General features: G+C 31.1%; 1 protein-coding gene across 4 annotated transcripts; it reads left to right on the forward strand.

Annotated features, from left to right (window-relative positions):
- Positions 1 to 4197: 4197 nt before the first annotated feature.
- On the forward strand, positions 4198 to 13712 carry LOC114417479 (regulator of nonsense transcripts UPF3-like). Of its 4 annotated transcripts, none has more exons than XM_028382724.1 (14): positions 4198 to 4560; positions 4654 to 4760; positions 4842 to 4937; positions 5033 to 5131; positions 5402 to 5481; positions 7102 to 7200; positions 8701 to 8833; positions 10602 to 10726; positions 11065 to 11560; positions 11685 to 11774; positions 11856 to 11971; positions 12053 to 12101; positions 12849 to 12958; positions 13262 to 13712. In XM_028382724.1, exons 1-12 carry the CDS (start codon positions 4397 to 4399, stop codon positions 12089 to 12091), a joined length of 1644 nt encoding a protein of 547 aa, XP_028238525.1. In that variant the 5' UTR covers positions 4198 to 4396; the 3' UTR covers positions 12092 to 12101; positions 12849 to 12958; positions 13262 to 13712. The 4 variants fall into 4 exon arrangements, with proteins under 4 accessions (XP_028238525.1, XP_028238526.1, XP_028238527.1 ...); XM_028382725.1 differs by having other exon boundaries at positions 10602 to 10702; XM_028382726.1 differs by having other exon boundaries at positions 8701 to 8803.
- The last annotated feature ends 6735 nt before the right edge of the window (positions 13713 to 20447 follow it).

Genomic DNA, 20447 nt, shown 5'->3' on the forward strand with positions numbered 1-20447 from the left:
ATTAATTCAAATAAACAATAGTCAGTCCTGAATCCAAAATAGGACTAAGATAACCTCCTCACCAGCCAACTGAAATAAGTCTGCATGTGTCACACCAGAATATTTGTCTTTGATCGGCTGAAGAAGTTTCAATGCATTTACAAGTCCTGATATGTCAATCCATCAGGGAATATTACTCCATAAGCAAAATTCGGAAAAAAACATGTATTGGAAAATGGCAATAATTAAAAATAATTTGACGGAATTTAAATTGGCATAAAAATATTACTCCAAGTAATTGTCTAATGGTAAAAACTTTCCTACATTAGGAATTATATTTGTTATCCATGCGGTTCTATAAAATATCAAGACATTAACTAGTATAAGAGAAATACAATAGCTATTTATTAAGGGAATTTCTAGTGTATAAGGTGGTTCAATAGCTACATATTCCAAGGAAAATTACTAATGTAAGTATTTATTCTTTTTAAAACAAAACAAATGGACTTATAGGTTGTAATTAAAGCTCAATTGCAACTACAGGTTCTATTTTTAAGGAAAAAATATAAGAATTTTAATATCAATTGCAAAGGGAAATTATTATTGATTAATCTATAGAATATATATATATATATATATATATATATATATATATATATATATATATATTAAAAGTTTTATTATTGGCTTTTTTTAAAGAAAAAATTATAAGACAGCAATATTCAAAATAGATATTTTGGTATACCAAAAAAAATTCATATTGTTTAGGAATCAAGATTAACAGTACTATATAAACACTTCTTTCCTTAGCAAGACACTTTTTTAAGAAAAAAACCGTCAAACGAAAGCAAACAATAAATTAAATACGGTGAAATTAAAAAATACAATTGACTTAAGGTCACTACTAAGAAAGTGTGCAAGTCCATGAGCAGAAGTAAACTTGACAACAACAAAAAAAAGAAAGAAAACCATACAATAATATAGTATTTCCTTCCATCAAAGTTAACTCTAAAGTATATTATTATTGTCAAATTCTAATAACCTAATACATTTAATCAATGAATGGCTTAAGAAAATTTTTTCTTCTTTCATTCAATGCCTTGGCCAAGGTCTTAATTTTATCATAGAGTTCAAACTTATTACTTAGAGTTGATGGATTCTTTCTTGATTGATCATTAATTCTACAAGTATTTAATCATATTCAATATTCATTCAACTATGTCCTAAGATATTAGATGCCCGAAATTAAAATATAATAAATAACTTGTTAATTACTTTGATAATCTCATGTCAAAGGAAATTATTATATTTCTTCTTGAGAACTTCCTATATTGACATATCAAGGTAATATTAATTATCAAGAATTCTCAATTAAGTTAGTTCAATGATGACATCCACATATACATTATCTATATATTCAATTTAATAAATAAGATCTATTAATCTTTATCCAATAAAGACAATTAAATATATATATTTATTGATTTCCTATTCACAATAATCCTACTATCAAGAATAATTTAGATTAAAATTATAAATGACTTGTCTTTTATTATCATAATCTCTATCATGATAACAATCCTCTAATTTTAATCAAGGATTTAATAAATTAACAATTTAATAAAATAATAAATATAATAATAAAATAAAGAATAATATTTTACTAAAATTGATAACATGATGAATTAAATCTTCAACATACATATTTATCAATATTTATATATGTGAAGAATGCCAATCATGGAAAGATGATGAACGCACCATAAGGCCCAAAATGCAAGGAAGGATGCAACAAATAATATAAACGCCTTAGACATGTTCAAAGTTTGTATGATAATAAGAGGAATGTTTGAGGCATCGCTGGCAAAAGAAAGAACTAGTATCATGATCACCTTCATGAAATGGTTTGTAGGTATTACCTCAATCTTGTTTTTTTAAGTTCACACATAGTTTGCTAGCATTTTTAGGTTATGGGAATGCCTAAAGTATGTGCACTTGGAGATTTCAAGAGGCTCTAGGTCATTCTGGAGGGTTTTGGGCTCTCAAAAGAAAATATTTCTCATTCATGTTTCAAGTGGTGGACTTTGTAAAATAGGTCATATCTTTGATGCTATCTTTTGGAGGTAGGACTTGGATTTGCTCAAGAATGTATGCTTATCCTAATCTGGTAGGAAGAAGCAGTTTTTTGGGAGCATTTGAAAATCTCAAGAACGACTAGTGTTGTTGATGGTTTCATCGGAGAAGAAAGAGAGTGTCTTGTCTCATAACCGAGCCGCTACGTTTGCTTCCGATATTGATGATTGTAATCTCATTACTTTGGACTAGTGTTGTAGGGGTTCACATGGAACATAACCAAATTAAAGGGGAATTAACATCCATAAGCAACTTGAAATTCTTTTGTGTGAAGGTTTTCCTCCTTATAAAGGCGATACACCCCTTTTGTTTGCTACCTAGTGTACTTATCTAGAGTGCCCAACTTTGGTTATGATTGCAAGTAGCGATATTCTGAAGGCTCTTACTAATGTTAAGGAGGACTCTTTGGTATTTAACGAAGAAAATTTTGGAAGAGTTGAAAGAAAGAAGAGGGGGTTATTGAGTTAAAGGTTCGGTTGAAAGACACGGAGAGAATTCTAGACACTATTGATTCTCTTGGTCTATTTTATCTTTATTGAAAATTGCTCAATAAGTATGATATTATTCCTTTTTAGTATATATTTGGTTGTTTGTTGCATCATATATAAATTACTTGCGTCTAATTTCTACCATCAATTCAAAATATATATGAATTAACTTCTGATTTTCACATATTTTCCTTGTGACGTGAAATCTAACAAATGTAGATTACAATAACAAAAATATTTTTATGTGCACAAAACTCAAACTGAATCTCTTATGATTATTGTCATATTCACTTATTATCATAGACACTAAGGTTATGAGTCAATAACAAGAAAATATCGATAGAATTTTGAATGAAAGTGAAATTGTTGTTTTTGCTAAGGAGTATTGGTGAAAGTTGTTATTAAAGAGATTGTATTTTTATTTTTTTCTAAAAAATATTTTTCAAATATTTACAATAATAATTGTTTACAAAATAATTTTTAAAAACCAAAAAGGTCAAAATAGATTCTAACAAACATACTGACTTCTTTGATAAACCTATCGATAAAAATTCAAAAAAAAATCTTACTAATTTGAGAAAAATTAAAATTAAAAATGAAACACTAGATATTAATAAAACCACTTTACATAATTAAAAATAGTATATAATTTATAGGTTTCCATCATCTAAAAGTAAATATTCAAATTTATTATAATATAAAAATAAATGCATAAGATTTTCATATAATATAAAATATAAAATATGAGAATTGACAATAAAAAAATAAATAATTTGATGCGAGATTTATTATTATTATTATTATTATTTTCTTTCCCATATAATGGTAAAGTTATTCTTTTCTTTGTGTTTTTTCTCGTAAAAAATGAAACTTTAATTTTTAGGAGATATAAATAAAAGAGATAAATAATCCTTTTCTCACTCAATGTGTAGAGCACTTATAAATTTGTTCCCTGAAAAATAAAAATTCAAGTTTTAGTCACCAAAAATGAAAAAAAAAATACAATAAATCTGTTAATGAAAGAGCTTATGTGACACATAGATAATTTGTCATTGTTCTACACACATTCAGAGACGAAAATGGGTTATTTATCTAAAATATAATTTAATCTTCATTTCCTCATTTTTTTAATCGTTACAAACATGATATTGAAATAAGCACTTAAAAAAGAAAAACAAATATAAATTACCACAAACATAATAATAAACATAGTATTAATTAATAAACATAATTTATTTATTGTTATGAAATTTCTACTGTTACAACATGTAGTAAAAAAAATAAGTTAGAGTCTATTTTTTTTTATAAAGATTAACTTAATAGTTATACATTATTTGTAAGGATTAACTTAATTATTATTATGTTTATTATTATATTTGTTATAATTTATGCTTTCTTTTTAATTTTTAAATATTTAATACAATGATATATTTGTAATAATTAAAAAAAGAAGTTAAAGAATAAATTATATATTGAATAAATAATGATTTTTATCTTTAAATATATTCAGGGCCACCAAATTGTTCTGTGTCACATATGTTATTCCATACTAACAAAGTTTATCTATGAATAGAATTGTCACATTTACTACCATCTAAAATTTGAGTATTAAAAAAATAAAAAGAATAAAAAAAACAGACGTCTGGAGAAAGTCGATGCGATACCAAGAGCGAATTAGGAAACGTTGGCTGGGAATTGGGTGGTAAAGTAAAGAAAGGGTTGAGGCCGAGTTGGTTTCGTGGAAGGAAGAAACCAAGAAATTAACAGAGAAAATAAGAATAAGAATGGTGTGGTGAATGGTGATGGAAAAGAAGATGAAGGTCCGTTCGGAAAGGGAAAAGACGAAAGTTGTGATTAGGCATTTGCCCCCTTCTCTCTCTCAATCCGATCTCTCCCAACACATCGATTCTCACTTCGCTTCTCGCTACAATTGGTTCTCTTTCCGTCCCGGCAACAACAGGTATCAATTACCATTCATTCAAACCATCAATTCGCTCGCTACCATTACCTCTGTCTCTCTCTACCCTAACCCTAACCCTAACCCTTATTGCAGTCACACTCGTCAGAGGCATTCCCGTGCCTATATAGACTTCAAGTGTCCCGATGACGTTTTCGAGTTCGCCGAGTTCTTTGATGGACACGTTTTTGTTAACGAGCGAGGTATTTTATATTTATATTTCGTTTCTCTAACTCTTCAACCCTCTTGAATGACATCGTTTTTACCCTTGAATGTACAATCAGGTGCCCAGCATAAAGTTATAGTTGAGTACGCTCCTTCTCAGCGTGTTCCAAAGCCTAGTGCCAAAAAGGATGGACGTGAAGGGACTATATACAAAGGTTGATATCTTGTTAATTTATTTGTGTAAAATGCTACAACATGTGCTCTTTTTATTCATGATTTTCATTTTTCTTTTAATTTTTCATAAGGACAGATCCAGACTATCTTGAGTTCCTCAAACTAATTGCAAAGCCTCAAGAGCATCTTCCTAGTGCAGAGGTACAATTGGAAAGAAAAGAAGCTGAGCAAGCTGGTTAGTTACTATTTCACCAACTGGATTTGAAATTGAATTGATAAATAAGCATTAGAAAAAACACCATGATCACATAGTTCTCTGACATTACGGGTTCATCTGCCATTGCCTGATAATGTTATGATGGTGTATGTCTTTGTCTCCATTAGTTCTATTGTAAATGTGTTTTAAAGGATCTTAGTACTGGCTTCTAGGCTAAATGTGGTCATTGGGATTTATCTGATGACAGATTTCAGTATCATTGGTCTCATATTGTATCATCCTTTCCAGGGGCTAACAAGGAAACACGAATTGTCACACCCCTGATGGAATTTGTTCGTCAGAGACGTGCTGTTGACAGTGGTATGCAGGTAATGATTCTGGGTCTGCAGAGTCTTTCTTTTTTGTCTTTTCTTTTGTGTTGTGTTTAGGTTCTCCAGGGTGCATTAACTTTATTGATTAAGAGAATGCTTCACCTTGTGTTATTCTCATTTGTGTTATTTGAAACTCTGTACCTTGTAAATTGAGCCTAAAATGCAGATGCACTTGATGCAAAGCTCTCAAATAAATAAAGAAGATAATACATGTGTGTTTATCAAGAGACCTACGAATATTGTTGGTTTGCATGCTTTCTGTCTAATCTAATGGGCTAATGAGAATAAGAAAGGCATTTGACAACATTTTGTGCATTTTTTATTACATACCTTAGTAGTTAATCATGTGCAATAGTTGTGCTATTGTGCCAGAGTGTCGCGTCATGGCACTCTACTGCTCCTCCAAGGGTCATCGCGTCGCACCTGGCCATCATGGCTGGAGGCCTGGAGCAGTGCTTTTGAGGCCAAAATTGTGAAAAATGGTGGCTAGAGTGGGCAAATCATGCTGCACTGCAGTTCTGAAGCTTCCATTGACTGTTCCACTCTCATGGCTGCACTTGCTGTTAGTGGGCCAGAAAAGAGAGATGACCCTATTCACAACCCTAACTCTAAACTGAGACCATTTTTTTTTTTTTAATAACTTGTGTTTTAGTTCCAAGACAAATTGTATTTGGACCTGGACCATCAGTTTTAACATTGCTGGACCGTCAGTTTTAACTATTGGGCCCTTATTCATATTTTCTTACCTCTTTTAATAACAAAAAAAGAAAATCAAAATTCAAATTTGATGTATTATAATCAAACTTGATTTTCTAATCAAAATTTAAATAGATATTTTCTAATGAAGATATTTTAGAAACTGAAATAAAAATATTATAACTAAGATATTTTAAAATTTCAGGTTTAATTTAATAACAGAAAGCTAGAGCATTCAATCAACTTATAAACAGAACGTATCAAGTATTGTTTAGTATCAAACAAAAATTATTTAAATGACGTGATATCTTTTTTCACATACTAATATTTAATTAATAAATTAGTAGCAGAATATTTATTATAATTTTAATGTTATTCTACTATAATATTAAAATATCAGCCATCCCACTATAGCGTTTTGTTTTGTGGGGGAGGGGGGGCTTCACGTTGCTATCTGCTTACTAACTCTTCTGAAGTTAAGACAAATGCAGTGTTATGATTCATGCTATATATTTTCCTCATCATAACATACGTTCGTTGATCATAAATTGATATTGGGAAGGTTTTCTAAATATAATAATTATACTTGAGCTACTAAAGATGATGATATTGGATTTCTAACTTTCAGCCTATCCAAAAGCATGCATTTACAACTGTTTCATATTGTTTAGTGTATGTACTTCAAATTTTGCTTACTTTTTTTAGCTTTTCACTAGATTTTGGGTCTTCAGTGGGTGCATGTGATGAATTTTTTATTTCATAAAATATGGCTAATGTATTACCTCAAAAAATTTGCAGTTTATCACATGCACCCTTCATTTATATTTATAACTTTATATAATTATAATAGCTTATAACTTCCTCTCCTGCTGTGCTGGGTGAAATTATTCTGGTATTATATCTATGTAATTTATTGTATAGGCTTCATCAGCGGTGGCAAAAGTTAGCAGAAGATCCAGAGCTGCTTTGCCTGGCAAGCCTGGCTCAGGCAATACTAAACGAGGATCTGAAAAGAAAAAGGTAAATCTTTGTAATTAAATGCATATGTACTGTTATTGCTGTTGTGGATGTTTAATCACTTGGGTCATTTTGAAGCTTTGACTTCATTCTCATAAAAACTGTAATTTTTCTGTTCATAAAAGAAAGCCAAGAGCCAAGATAAACTATGTTGTTATTGGCTTATTGCCTCCTAATCTGCCCTTGTTAGCTTTTAATGTTCAGTAACAGTATTGATCTAATGAGTGGCCGAGCGAAGAATTTCAAGGAAACTTATTGATGCCTAAAACCAATCTGTTTGTGAACTAAAAGTCAAGCCTATAGAAATGGTTAAATACGTGTATGGGCATACATGTAGTTATCTATTTGCTTTTATAGTACCGTCCAACTTTTTTATCACAAGGATAAAACTGTTAAAAAAAAACTAGTAACTCTCATAGTTATTAGTACTGGCTTATAGTGGTGCTATCATGATGAAGCAGCAGAGGGCATGTCTCTGCTTTCAAAAGCTAGTTGTGTTTCACGCAAGTTTATGGCTAGCCAAATTGGTTTCTGAAGTGCAGCATCACAGCCTGGATAGCAGGAGTTGCTGCTGTGCTTTAGATATTGAAATATTTGAAATATTTTCTTTGCCCGTGCCTAATTGTACCTTTTTTACTGTTAAGGGGATTTTTGGTCTCCTATATCCATCCATGCAGTGAGGCATTTAAGGATTAGCAGCCTCTGTTCTTTATTACACAAACTCATCACACATTGTGAGCCATAGGAATTTCACAGCCTACTGTTCTCATAAACACAAGGAATTTGCATAGCTCACCACCTGGTACAGCAGATTGCCACTACTTCACCCCTGTTTTTGCAATTGCAAAGCTGCATATGCCTGTTTCTCACTCTCTGTACTTTACATCTCACAAGTTCCCAGCAGCCAAACCAAAACACCTGTTTCATGTAGTTTCTTGCTGTGTTTGTCTCTGTACCCTCTGCATTTTCCTGTCCCTCAGCCTCTCTTTCATCCTTTTCCAGCCAAGCGCAGAACTGTTTCACAGTTTCTCCAGTTTTAATTTGAGTACTTAAGTTTTGAGCATGTTTAATATATAGAAACTATTTGCTTTGTGTCCTCTATCTTTGGTATGCTGCTGCTTTGCTGCACCATTTAGGGGGTCAGGTTCACACTATAATTTGGGGGTATTTTATTGCTTTGACTACATGACCAAGGTGTATAGTTTTTACTCTGTAGTATTTGAAAATACTACCAAGCTTTTGCTTTTGGATAAATTTACTTGTGCAACTACAATTCAATTAGGTATCCTTCAATATAAAAAGTTATTGTCTTCTTAACATTTTTCTTTGCATTTTGACTTCCTTTTTTCTAAAGCTAATGATGTTGAAGATTTTTGGTCTTTGGCTTATGTCTGAGTAGTCTGACTTATTCTTTTGTTGATATATGGATATAGATGTTCTATTTATGCTTGCTAAAAGAGCAGTGGGCTGTGTAACTTAATGAATATTGGTTTTGATTGTCAGTATGTTCAGAAGGACAATGCCAAGGGTGTTGCTCGCAAAGAGTCAAAAGACAAGTCAGCCTTTGTTGTGGTCCCCCGGCGAGACAATCAATCAGCTGAATCAAGTATAAAAGGAATTTCTGAAATTGAAACTTGTAATTCATTTTGTTTTATTAGTTATTCTGCATCTCCACATCTAATGTTTTATTATCAACTTTCACTGCATGAACAGAATGCCAAGTGGCATTTCCGTCCCCCCCCAACCCCCCCAAAAAAAAGTTGTATAGTTGCATCCATATTTGAGTTAAAGATGCCTGGCATGTGGTGTAACATGACCTCAGCGTTTGTCTCTCCAGTATCTTCTAACCCATAATCATATTTGCTCATTGCTTATGATTTAGTTCCTAAATTGTACTTACAAAATGCTGTATGATGGCATGATGTGTTGATTAGTATAAACCATTGCATGTCTTAAAATGCATGGACTATCCAATAGGATGGACTAATTACATATTAGATTAAAAACCGTTGCATATCTTAAAAATGCATGGACTATCCAATAGGATGGACTAATTAGTCAATGAGGACAATATTTGATTGATATTTGAATTCAGATATGCTTTAAAGACGGATTATAGAAAAAGACTAATGTGAAGTCTTTCACACTATTTTATAGCAAAGTATTGTGAAAGGAAAAGTACTCCACTGTACCTGGGGTGAGGATAAGGTGCCCTGAACATTTCAAATTAAAAAAGTTCCCAGAACTAAAGATACAGAGGAACCTCGAGTACAGCTTGGCTGCCCTATTATCCTTCTATGACCATTGAAACAGCCAGTTATGAGCAGAACATAGTAGGGGGCTAAAACAAAAATGCCTATCCTGAAGTATATTTAGAAGAGAGCTCAATATTGCTAGTTTTTTCTAGGAGAAAGACGAATAATAGGCTGAATGAAAATGGGCAAAGTAGGGAGAAGGACCTGTGGGTTTATGGAAGGATAAGTAATAAGGGGAAATGATGGGAAATACAGTAACTACATGTAAATTGATGAAGAGTTTCTGTTACTTAGTGGGACAGCTGACACTATGTCAATGATGAAGGAATTTCTGGTATCATACCAAAATGAGGGGACATTATTGGAAAGGGGGGATAGAGAACAGAGAGGGGGACATGCTGAACAGTGATAATCAGGTGATGTGGTAGAGTGAGGAAACAAGGAGCTGTTTTTTCTCAGGGTTTATCTCTTTCATTTCCTTGTATTTCTTTTCTGCAAATCTCTGGTAGTGTCTATTAGATGGCTTACTCTGAGATCAAGGAGCTAGTCTCCAATTCCTATAAAAATTTACACAAATTTTGATTAGCTTTTCTTGTCCTAAACCTTTGAATTTAACTAGCAAAAAATGCTTTAAAATAGAGGCACGTATCCAATGCTTCAAAGACAGGTAAGTTGCCTTTAGTGTACATATGCGTCATGCTTCTGAATGTCAGTTTCACAAAACCTTGCTAATGCTTCAAATTCCAAGAACTCTTAAGTCCCAAGTGCTGTACTCGGGATTATTTTGTGGTGTGTAGATTGAGTTCTGAAACTAGTTCCCATTTGTTTTTGCATTGCTCAGTATTTTACTCTTTCCTTTTTGAATATCATATCTATTATATTGAAGGATCTGGATTCCCTATGGTAATCGTCTCTCTCTAAATGTTAGTGGATCTGATTTTTGAAAATGCTGGTTTGAACCAACCCACTTTTGGAGAGAAACAAAAACTTAGAACTAAGATTAGCAGGGCATCCAATCATTCATCTTTAATTTTCACATTTTTATAAGATTCAGCTATAGTAAATCATTGCTTAAGTTTCTAATTGATATTTATATATTTTAGCTCATAAGTGTTTTAAATTTCTTATTTGTAATTGATGAATATGCAGTGCATGGTATTGAAGGTCCCTTTTCTGGAATTTCACTGACTTCTGACTCAGGAAAGAAAAAAATCCTTCTTCTTAAAGGGAAACAGCGGGAAATTCCCAGTGTAGGTTTTGTTTTACCAATTAAGGTTTCATTTCTTTTCAACAATATCTTCTTATATCCATTTTGCTTGCTTTTGATAATTAAATTGACATCTCTTATTTCCTTCTAAAAAGATGCTCTTCATACTAATCTAGATTTTAAAAAGTATATTTTTCTCCCCTGCTAGGTCTATGAGTTAGTGTGTGTTTGAGCAGACACCAGAATTATTTTTTTCTGGTTGAAAGTAATTTGAGTGCTACTTCTTCCTGAAAGTTATTTCAAAGCTGTTAAATCACTCAAGTGTACTCTGAAACCTTCATTCAAACAATAATAAACTCATCATTGAAAATTTGTTATTATGAACATTTTTTATGGAATTTTCAGGCTATTGAGGGCACAGTAAAACAGCAAAACATACAATCTGGAAATTCTCCTATTTCTGCTCCTGCAAAACAGAACCAGAGACGTGAAGCTAGTGGAAGATTGATTAGGAGCATACTTCTAAATAATGAATCTCGTCAGAGTCTGTCTACAACTGGTGCCCAACATAAAATTCAAATTTTAAGTTCTGAAAATGGGAAGCGACCCCCTCGTACTTTTGGCTCAAGGTCTGGGTTAAATGATCAAGTCTCGAATAATGATGCTGCACAAGTTAATTCTGAAGGGGATTCCAAAATGGCATTGGACAAAAAGTTCGTAAAAAGGGATCTGCATGGTTTGGGTAGCGGTGAGAAAACAGAAAAACGTACTAGAAACAAGGATAGACCTGATCGTGGTGTTTGGACACCCCTTCGCCGTTCTGATGTTTCAAATGCTGGTAATGACCATTCATCATCCTCATTGGCACAGCCTACTCAGTCAAATCCTGAATCTGCTGAAGGTATGACTAGTGACTAGGCATTGAGTTGTTTGCAAACAAAGTAGATGATATATTGTTTTCCAATATTTAGCATATTGCCATAAAAATAAAGCCGAGTCTTCTGGTGATTTTCTTGTCTCAACAGGAGAAGTAAAAGAAAATGTTCCTTCTGGAAACAGGGGAGGCGAATTCTCTGCTTCTGCAGGTGGACGTGGGAATCCTTCCATTGAGAATGGTTGGTGTCTCTTTACTAGTTATTGTTAATAAATCAAAGACTAATGGAAATGTGTTTCAACTGTACTTTTGAACTTTCTAGATTCTCAGAGAAATTTTACTCGCCGTGGCGCTTCCTATATAGTGAAGGATGATGGTGCAGTCAGTATAAGTGAAGGGAAACCTTCCAAGAAAAGTGTTGGGCATAGCGCTCACGAGGTATACATGTTATATGCTGAAGTATTTTGTATTGTCTTTTTGGTTGATTCATTGTGTGTAAAGTACTTATTTTGTCTGCAGAAGCAAGTCTGGGTTCAGAAATCTTCTTCAGGGTCATAAAATATCTCTGGTAAGCCTTATTTGCATTTATTCTATTTTGTCTCTTGTGCCTGAGATTCAGTGCTTATTGTATTGGAGGGATTAGGCGATTAGTACCTCGTTCTAATATAATAATTGATCACTTTGAAAATCTTTAGTGAAATTGGTGGTTACTTGTGGCTTTTTTTGTGATTGCTTTGGACTGTTTTTGCTTTATAAATAGGTTAGCGATGTTGGTCCTCAACTGCATATCTTGCTCCCTTAACTTGATGGCTCTTTATAACTTTTTTTAAGATATAGTTGTAGAAACTATAGCGCACATCAATGGCAAGTGCTTCCATTAATTCTAATTTAGTTAAAAGTAATAAGGATGTAAAGGCCATGGTGGAACTTACACCATACTCATAAGATTACTAGGTCAAGCCTTTGTTTCACACACCATCTGCATTTTTTTCTCTATACCAGCATTAATTACCAAAACATCTGCCCGTCTTCCTCTCCAGTAGAATTTCGATTGATATATATTTTCAAGTTCTATTTCATTTCTAAGTGTTTTTCATTTGACATCTGGTATTGTAGTTGAGTTATCCTTACATCCATACTGGAAGATTTGACAAAGGATTTTTGCTACTTTAAATTTTAACCTTGTTCTTTCATTGTTGAACAAATGTGTTCAAAGCTGTTGCTTTACCTTTATTGAGGTTGCACATTCATCTAGCGGTTTAAGAGTGTTGTTTACATCCAATATTGCAATTAATTTTTCTAATGCTATAAACAGATTACGGACACTCAGTCAGGGCATCATTCCTGCTATGTTGAGCTATGGTCTCCATTTAGGACATCATTCACAAGTAATTCAGGTCAACCTGAATCTAAGTGACTTGAACGGTATGTGAATGTTCTACTTTTTGCTAAAAGTTGAATAGTTGAATACTGGTTCTTAAAAAGGATGGTTCATTGTATGAGGCTCACCGGGGAAGTTGGGGGATGATAGATATATGCCGCCCTGCCCCCACAACATGAGAGGTTGTTTATAGAATTAGAACCTGTGACCTTCAAGTTACAAGTAACCTTACTGATTCTCATAGGCTAAGGTCTAGGGATCACTTCCTTTCACATATGATCAGTTTTCATTCTTACTTTCTGAAAAAAATTTGGCTTCTGATCAATGTCACATTTGGATTTTTGCAGTAAAATGATCCAGTTGTTTGCCTGACGGAGCCTGCACAATAAAGGGAATGCAAAGTTACAGACCCCAATGACATGATTATTACTGAAAACAGATTGGCATTGTTAACCATGTTGGCAGGTTTAAACCCATTATGGTTCATGTCTCCATAAATTGAATATTTCAGTGTAAGGAAATGTTTGTGTTTTGGGATGTTACTGTAAAGTTCTTGGTATATAACATGGGATAGTTTGTTGGAAAGAGTGAAAAGTCTTGTCTTGTTCAGTGGACAAGTAGTTATATAGTGTTTTGTATTGAAGGCTTATACAGTTATACTTTAGTGCACATGGTGCACGTGTTATTCTAAGGGTATTAGAACGTCTTTGGTCCTCAAGAATCACCCCTATTCCATACTCTTTCCATGAATGTGGATATTTTTTTTTATTAGATAAAGGAGGAACAGAAAATTTGCCAGATGAAAAGGAGTTCTCAACAAAGAGGGCCATGTTATTCTCACCCCAGTTTTTTTTAATAAAATATCTCCTATTCTACCCTTTTCTTCACAATTCTTCCCCTCTTTTAAGTTTTAACCCTTTTTTCTCTTCCCTCTCACCACTACTCTTCCTCACGAGACACCCCTTTCTCTTTTCGTCTTTTTGCTTTTTACCGATTTGACAGAGATAAGTTTCCGTTTTGTATGTAAAATAATATATAGTAGAAACCTGTTTCTGTAGTGTTAAATTAGATTTGTTAAAAATTTAACACTGAAAATATGTTTTTGTTTTGATAGATTATTTAAAACAACTGAGATTTGTTTCTATTGTTTTCATTGTGTATTTTAGACAGACACCACATGTCATTAGAAATATAAGTTTTTCTTTTAAAAAAAATAGTCTTTTAATAGTAACCAAATTAATTATGATACAAAATGTTTTTCAATTGAAATTAAGATTAATTATGAAAAATTATCCCTAGTATGATACAAATTATGTTTAATTAAAATTAAATTAATTTATGATATAAATTACTATTTTTAACAGTAATTGAATTAATTACAATGCAAATTGTTTTCTTGATTGAAATTGAATTAACTATCATACAAGTTAGAATTTTAAAAGTAATCGAATTATTTACTTATAAAAAAATATCCCTTTTAATAGTAATCTAATTAAGTATGAAATAAATTATTTTTGTAAATAAAATTAAATTAGTTTACGATATAAATTACTTTTTTTAACGGTAAATGAATTAATTACGATACAAATATTTTTTTTATTGAAATTGAATTAACTATCATACAAGGTAGCATTTTTTCATATTAATTATGATACAAATATATTTTTAATTGTAATTGAATTAATTATAATATAGATTACCTTTTTAAAAAATTGATTCACTATTATTTTGATTATAATTAAAATGATGATTTATATTTTAATACAATTGAATTATTTAACACACTCATTTAAGGTACCATAGAAAATAATTTAATTAATTAAAATATAAGAAATAAATTATGCAATGAGAATTGGCCCAAAATTTTAAATTTTTTAAAATGAAAAATCATCCGCGAGAAGAAAAATAGAAAGACTAAAATTGTTGATAAAAAATTAAAGAAGATTAAAATTGTAATTTTATTTATTGGTTCTAAAATACTAAAATGAATGTCAGTGATTAAAAGTAATATTTTAAAAAAAAATGGAGAAATAAAAAAAAAATTATCTTACTAAGACCAAAATAAAAATTTAATCATTTTACAAAAAGATAAAAAAAAATAAAAATTTAAAATTTTAGAAGAATAAAAACAAAATTAAAAATTAGAGATGAAGCTGAAATTTGCATTCACATTCACAAGAAAGAAACATTTTTTTCTTGAGGAAGGACCGTGCCTTCACGTCCATCAATTAATCTTGTTTATTGTGCAGTAGTCATAGTCATACACAACACTCTCTAGTCTCTACTTTGTGGCAGAGTAGAATATCCCTTATTCCAATGCGGAAACTAGGCAAACCACCAAATAGTGGTCGACCTCCATGAAAAACCCTTGAGTTGGAATAAAAAAGAAAAGTGAGTGCCAGTTCCAAAAAAATTAAATTAAATCAAAAGATGAAAAAAGGAGAAAAGTTCTAAAAACATTTAAATTATCTTCTTTGGCTTGCCTCCTCTCCTGCATCTCTCCGACATTGCATTTGCACCAACGTGGAGATCATTTGTGACTACTTGCCTCCTCTCCCGCTTCTCCGTTATATCCTTTGCATTGGCCTAGAGGTGATTTGCAACATCTTGTTAGCACCAACGTGAAGGTCAAGTTAGCGAATGACTCAATGACCTTTTCTCTCACTTTCAATTTCTTCAAGATAAAGGCCATAAATAGCATTTCTTCTATGGAAGGCGTTTGTTCCCCCATAGAAAGGTCCTTGAAGTCCTGCCATGCCTATCATAATGTTTTGCATTTAACAAAACAAAGAAAATGTTAGTTTATAGAGCTCCATAGTTCATAAATTTTACCAATGAAGAGCAACTTAGAAGTTAGAACTTTCATTTAAAAGCTGAAAAACACCTCAAATAAAAGTTTAGAATGTTTTGTCATCTATACTATCTAGTACAAAAAGTACCAATGATTTGATGGACAAAGTGTAGAATGTTGTGTAGGATTCCATAGATTTTTCAATAGAGAAATAATTATTGGATGGAAATTGGATAATTAGTGAAGGAGAGAAAAGAATGTTTCAACAGACATATTAAGGACATATATGATAAAGAATTAAAGATAATTAATAATTCCTTGAGTTTTTGTTTTAAAATCAAGTCTTTTCAAAATAGAATCTAGCAAAATCATAAACTTACTTAATTGCGTATAATGATATGCAATATGAAAGGTTGTTCCTTATTAATATGGAAGGTACATTATCAATGACTCAATTATTTGAAGGCTAGCTACTTATTGATATGGTCAAACTTCTGACCTACATAAATTTCTTTGTTTCTTATTGAATCATATGTCTACCTGTAAACTTATATTGTAGTGGCTTACCTTAAATGTCCAACATAGATGAAGATAAACATTTGGACACTTATGTATTCCATCAATTCATTTCTTGTTGACTTTTGTAAATCATATGAATCAAATATTGTTGAAGTTATGTTGTCAATAAGTATGTATGATGAGAAGGTTTTCAAATATGAAAGTTTTTCATTAGCAGTTGTTACTATAGGGAACCTGAATTTCTTGTTACTATAGGGAACCTGAATTTCTTGCTACTATAATTGCAGGGTCTGATGTCTTTTAGGAGTTATAGAAAGATGTAGACAAGATGTTATGAATTGTGGTTCAACTTGCTCTTGAAAATAAGAAAGCTTAGAGTAACATTTTTTGTTTGTGTGAAGTTATTCCTTTCTTGTACTAAAAAACAAGAAACAACTTAGTTTCTTTCGAATCTTGTACTAAACTTAACCATCTTATTCTTATCATGAATATAAATTTTCATCATATAATGTGCCTAAATTTAAAACAATAATAAGAGTTAGGATGTGCATTATACACTTATCAAATCATTTAGGATCATCATTTTTTTGTAGTTTCTAATAAAAGTATAAATATAAAATGAAATTCAATCAAATGTAATCACTTAAGTTATTAATGTAATCTTAACTTTGTGCATAACTAACCAGTAAATGTAGCTTTTGTTATCCCCATATGATAGAAGTTGAATTATTCTTAGATAACATGACACATGCTTTCCTCAAATAAGTTTAGTCTTTGATGCATAAGACAAATAAATTTTTGTTCACATGTGACTTTTGAATAGTAATATTAGAAAGGCTACAATTAACCACCAATGATAAAAGGATAACATGTATTTATTATAAATTTAACCACCTTATTCATATCATGAATACAAGTTTTCATCATATGGTGTGCCTAAATTTAAAACAATTGCAAGAGTTAACATGTGTATTATACACTTGCCAAATCATTTCGAATCATCATTTTTTGTAATTTTTAATGAAAGTTTAGATGTAAAGTGAAATTCAATCCATTATGACCACTTATAAGTTACTAAAGTAACATTAACTTTGGACATAAATAACTAGTAAAAGTAGCTCTTGTAATTTCCTTGGTACTCAGATTATATGACACACACTTTGATCATACAATTTTAGTCTTTCAGGCATGAGCTAAAGAAATTCATGTTCACATGTGACTTTTGAGTAATAATATTATAAATCTTAGAATTAACCACAAAGGATAAGATGTTAACAATTATTTATGATAGACTTGATCACATTATTCATAGCATAAATACAAATTTTCATATGTTATTGTATCTAAATTTAAAATAAATATAAGAGTTACTAAGTATATTATACAATTATCAAATTATTTAGGATAGTCATTTTTTGTAATTTCTAGTGAAAGTTTGGATACAAAATGAAATTCAATCAAATGTAATCACTTAAGTGACTGATATAACCATAACTTTGGACATAACAAACCAACAAAAGTTTTAATGTAAAATGAAATCCAATTGAATGTAATCATGTAAGTTACTAAAGTAACATTAACTTTCGACATAATTAACTAGTAAAAATTTGGATGTAAAACAAAATCTAAATCGAGTGTAACCACTTAAGTTATTAAAGTCACATTAACTTTTGACATAGCTAACCAGTGAAAGTTTATATGTAAAACAAAAATCCAATAGAATGTAATCACTTAAATTATTACACTAACCTTAACTTTTGGCATAATTAACCGTGAAAGTTTGAGTATAAAATGAAATTCAATCAAATGTAATCACTAAAATTATTAAAGTAACCTTAATTTTATGCATAACAAACCAATAAATGTTGTTGGTGTGATCCCCGTATGATAAAGGTTGAATTATTCTCTAATGACATGACACATGTTTATTCATATAAGTTCAGTCTTTGATGCATAAGACAAACAAATTCATGTTCACAAGTGATTTTAGAGTAATAATATTAGAAGGATTAGAGTTAACCACCAATGATAAAAAAAAAAGATAACATTTGTTTATTATAGATTTAACCACCTTATTCATAACATGAATAAAAAATTTTAACATATGATATGCTTAAATTTAAAATAATAGTAAGGGTTAACATGTGTAGTATACATTTATCAAATCATTTAGGATCATTATTTTTTGTAATTTTTAATGAAAGTTTAAATGTAAAATGAAATCTAATCCAATGTAATCACTTAAGTTAATAATGTAACCTTAATTTTGCGCATAAGTAACTAGTAAAAGTCGTTATACACTTATACCCATGTGATAGAGGTTGAATTATTCTCAGAATATATAACACATGTTTTCCTCATATAAGTTCAATCCTTCATGCATCAGACAAACAAATTCATGTCCACGTGACTTTTGAATAATTATATTAAAAGGATTGTAGTTAAACCACCAACTAGAAAGGGTTAATCATTTTTTATTATAGACTTATCCACCTTATTTATAGCATGAGTACAAATTTTCATTATAAGAGTTACCAAGTATATTATATATTTACTAAATTATTTAGGATGATTATTTTTTGTAGTTTCTAGTGAAAGTTTGACTATAGAACAAAATTCAATCGAATCTAAGAACTTGAGTTACTTTGCATATAACTAATTAGTGAAAGTTTGGATAAAAAATAAATCAAATCAAATGTAACTACTTAAGTTATTAAACTAACCTTAACATTAGGCATAAATAACTAGTAAATGTTTGGATGTAAAACAAAACAGAATCAAACATAACCACTTATGGTAATGGGGAGCAGTGGGAAGTTACTTGCGTATGTCATAAGGCGTGCTATGGAGGAATGATGATAACAAGAGGATGGCGTAAATTTGTAAGGGACAACGATCTATCAGAAGGAAATCCTTATGTATTAGAGTTGATCAAGATTCAAGACCAACTCGCTTGTGCTTAAACTTACTGTGATGGGTGCACATGAATATGACAATGATCACGTCCGCACTGAACAAACACTTGATGCATGTTTTCTTTTGAATTGGATCCACATCCATCACAACTCAGAAGCTACGACAATCTGCGCGTTATTTTGGTTATTGGATGAGAGGGCACTGATCTGTGCAAGTGAAGTCGTTCTAAATATTTATCTTCTATTTTACTAGTAATAGCAGCTGTTAATCTATCGGTGAGAAATTATGATCATATATCAAGCTTGGTGCCGGTCAAAAAAATATGATGTTTTGTTTTCACCGTTCAAAGTGATGTTTAAACATTTAAAGAAAAAGGAAGAAAAGTGCAATAATGTAAATAAAAACAATAAATTGAATTAAAAGACGATTAGCAAGAGTGCAAATGAACTGTATTGAAAAGTGGGTGAGAACATATATGTTACTCGTAGAAACAATAGCCATGATATGATGGGTTGATGTTGGTGGTGTTACAGAGTTAATGCAAATGTTTCAACCAAAGCATGAATCCCTATTTATATACTTTTCGTCATAATTGTTGAATGATTAAGATTTACACTCGTGTAAAACTGCTTAGGATCAACCACTTAAGTTGTCTTAAAAATTTTTTTTTCTTCAAGTGTCTCAACACGGCCATTTTTCTTCCACTTAAACTCAGACATGAACATTTATCTTTGTTTTTGGAAAAAATTTCAAGTGAATCTTGATCCTACCAAACATATGAATTTCATCAAAAGATTTTTTTTCTTTTCCATTGTCTCAAGGAAGCTTGTCAGCTTTCACTTATTCGTTATTATATGGAAAAGTCTTAAATCTTCGTCACTTAAAAAAAATTCAATTGACACCAGCGCAATAAAGTAACTTAACTTTATTTTTTTATAAGAAGTTTCCTGCAGGATTATAGAGTTTTAGAAGATTTTTCAAGAACAAATAGGAGGCATAGTGTAGATCATGAACTCCTTCACCTTGTGCAAATGGGTTAGACATCTTTTTTTTATTGTTGTCTAGACCATCACTATTCAAACACTACCATTAGACTAATATTAGACACCTTTTAATGTAACTACATTCTTATGGACTTGATTAATTAAGATCACTTAGGTTAGAACATTTTTTTTAAGATAATTTATGAGTTGATTGTTTAAAAGTATATTTTATGTTTGAAGGTCAATTTAGGCTAGTATATTTTGGGGCTGATCTGGGTTGGACTAACTTAACAAGCTATACATTTACTAGTTTGGCCCAACTGC

Source organism: Glycine soja, chromosome 6 (genome assembly GCF_004193775.1).
Source record: "Glycine soja cultivar W05 chromosome 6, ASM419377v2, whole genome shotgun sequence".
Classification (NCBI taxonomy): Eukaryota; Viridiplantae; Streptophyta; class Magnoliopsida; order Fabales; family Fabaceae; genus Glycine; species Glycine soja.